The 2108-nt window shown below is 29.3% G+C and overlaps 1 protein-coding gene across 1 annotated transcript in view; it reads right to left on the bottom strand.

Annotated features, from left to right (window-relative positions):
• Window positions 1–1718, bottom strand: part of LOC111811813 — a 3282-nt gene extending 1564 nt beyond the window's left edge. Inside the window, exon 1 of the mRNA XM_023698852.1 lies at window positions 1267–1718. Within this exon, the coding sequence (XP_023554620.1) occupies window positions 1267–1601 (335 nt within the window). The 5' untranslated portion in view covers window positions 1602–1718. The remainder of the gene's footprint in view (window positions 1–1266) is intronic.
• Between the last annotated feature and the right edge of the window lie 390 nt (window positions 1719–2108).

Below are 2108 nucleotides of genomic sequence, written 5' to 3'. Positions count from 1 at the left end.
TTTTTTTTTTTTTTTTTTGGTGGTCATGTGTTAGGTGATAAATGCAAAAAGCATGTGAAATTTACAGTATTATTGCCTCTGCCTGCACTACATCTACATGCAGGCGTGGAGTTTCGTGCTGTCCAATACTTAAATATAATCTTATAAAAATTAATTAATTAAAAAAAAACAACAAATACAGAATAATAAATAAATAAATATTTCCCGTAAAAAGTAAATAAATCTTGTTTCCTTTTCAGCAGCAAAATTAGTTAAATAACAAATTTTATTGTTTGGATTTGAGTTAATGGAAGGAAAAAAAAAACAATTAAAAAAAAATTAAGATTTAAATTTCTTCACTACAATATTAATTTTTATTGAGTTATTTGATAATAATCTTTTCAGTTAGCTCTAAAATAAATAAATAAATTTATAATTTTTTTTTTATTGTTTTCTCAAAATTTAGATTTTAGAAGCAATTTTAGAAAGTTAAAAGAAAACTTTTTAAAAAAAAATTAAAATAGGAAAAATCAAATAAAATGTCTTAATTAAACTTAATTAAATATTTAAGCAGAAATTAATTTGAAGTAATATTGCAAATTAAAATACTAGTCAATATGGATTATATATATATATATATATTATAAACAGGTAAGAGTAATATATTAAAAAGAAAATATTGTCCAAAATTGACTTTTCATACTTGGGAGAAAGGGAATAGCCTTAATAGCTTTACCATCTAAGAAAATAATAACTAATTTTACATATATTAAATTTTTTTTATTTTCCTAATTGAAATAAATATAGTAACAAAAAATAATTAAAGATAAATTAGAAGGAATCAAAGATTTCCATCTAATCGATAAGAAGAAAATTTTGCTTAATGTTATGATATTGAAAAGGAAAAGAAGAAGAAGAAGAAGAAGAAGAAAAACTGTCAATCATCAGAGACGAATCGAGTTAATATTTCCATACATATGAAATTCATTTGTTGAAAGAATTTGAAGAAAAAAAAACTGAATCAAAATATTATGATTTTTCAGTTCATTCTCGATCAAACCAGTAGTCAACTGTAACTACGACAAGAAATCTCCTAAAATCAGAGTTGAAATTTTAGAAAAGAGCAATCAATTTCGTCATAAACTTGAAAATAAATGAAAAGGCGGTGGATGATGAAACGTTCAAAATCAACGAAAAGCGAAACAGCAGCGAAAAAAGCACAGAGAAATTTTCAACCAAAATTAAAGAAAAAGCACAAAAATTAAAAGGATTAAACAACATTGTTACCTAATATGGAAGAGATCGGAGATATCAAATTTCTCGAGATAAAAATTGACGGCATCGAGAAATGCTCTGTACGTATAAATATGAAGACCGTCGATCCTCGGATACGGCAGTCGCGGTATTGGCGGCGGCGGAGAAACAGACTTAGTACGGCAATCTGCGGCGGAGTATTTGTAGGATTTCCAGGAGATTCCGGCGCCGTTGACGGCCGGTTCCAAGGCGATAAAGCCTAGAGTAACCATAATAGGTTCGAGCTCGTCATGCGTCATGATTGGCTTGAAGGTTTTGGTTAACCAGAGGGCTAATTTTCGCATGGACTCCCTCAGGCAGTCCTCCATTATAGACGGCGGCGGCGCTCCGGCGGCTCAATCGGAAGAGAAACTGGAAAATCGCTGGGTTGAGTGAAGGGGAAGTAGAGGGAGAGGTTTTTAAGAGATTTCTTTGGGAGGAAGGGATCTTGAATGTAGGGATTTGAGGGAGAATTTTTTGAGGGGGCAAGTTTGAAGCGGACTGCTTTCATTTGCCCTCCATTTTTCATTAAATTACTTAATTGCCACTATCCTTTTTTTTTTCTTTTTTCTTTTTCCTTTTCTATATTTTACCCAAAATAAAATAAAATAAGAGNAAAAAAAAAAAAAAAAAAAAAAAAAAAAAAAAAAAAAAAAAAAAATTATCGGTATGCTCGGGTCGTAATATGTTGGGTCAAGAAAGTGTTCGATTTCTAATATTGCCTACGATTACAGTATCGGTCTGCTCGGGTCTTAATATGTTGCTCACCCAGAATAGTTTTTTTTTTTTTTTTTTTTTTTTTTTTTTTTTTTTTTTTTTTTTTTTTTTTTTTTTTT

This window comes from Cucurbita pepo, chromosome LG15 (assembly GCF_002806865.2).
Source record: "Cucurbita pepo subsp. pepo cultivar mu-cu-16 chromosome LG15, ASM280686v2, whole genome shotgun sequence".
In the NCBI taxonomy this organism is placed as follows: Eukaryota; Viridiplantae; Streptophyta; class Magnoliopsida; order Cucurbitales; family Cucurbitaceae; genus Cucurbita; species Cucurbita pepo.
Note: the sequence above shows the minus strand (reverse complement) of the source record. Positions and strands in the feature narration are given on the sequence as shown.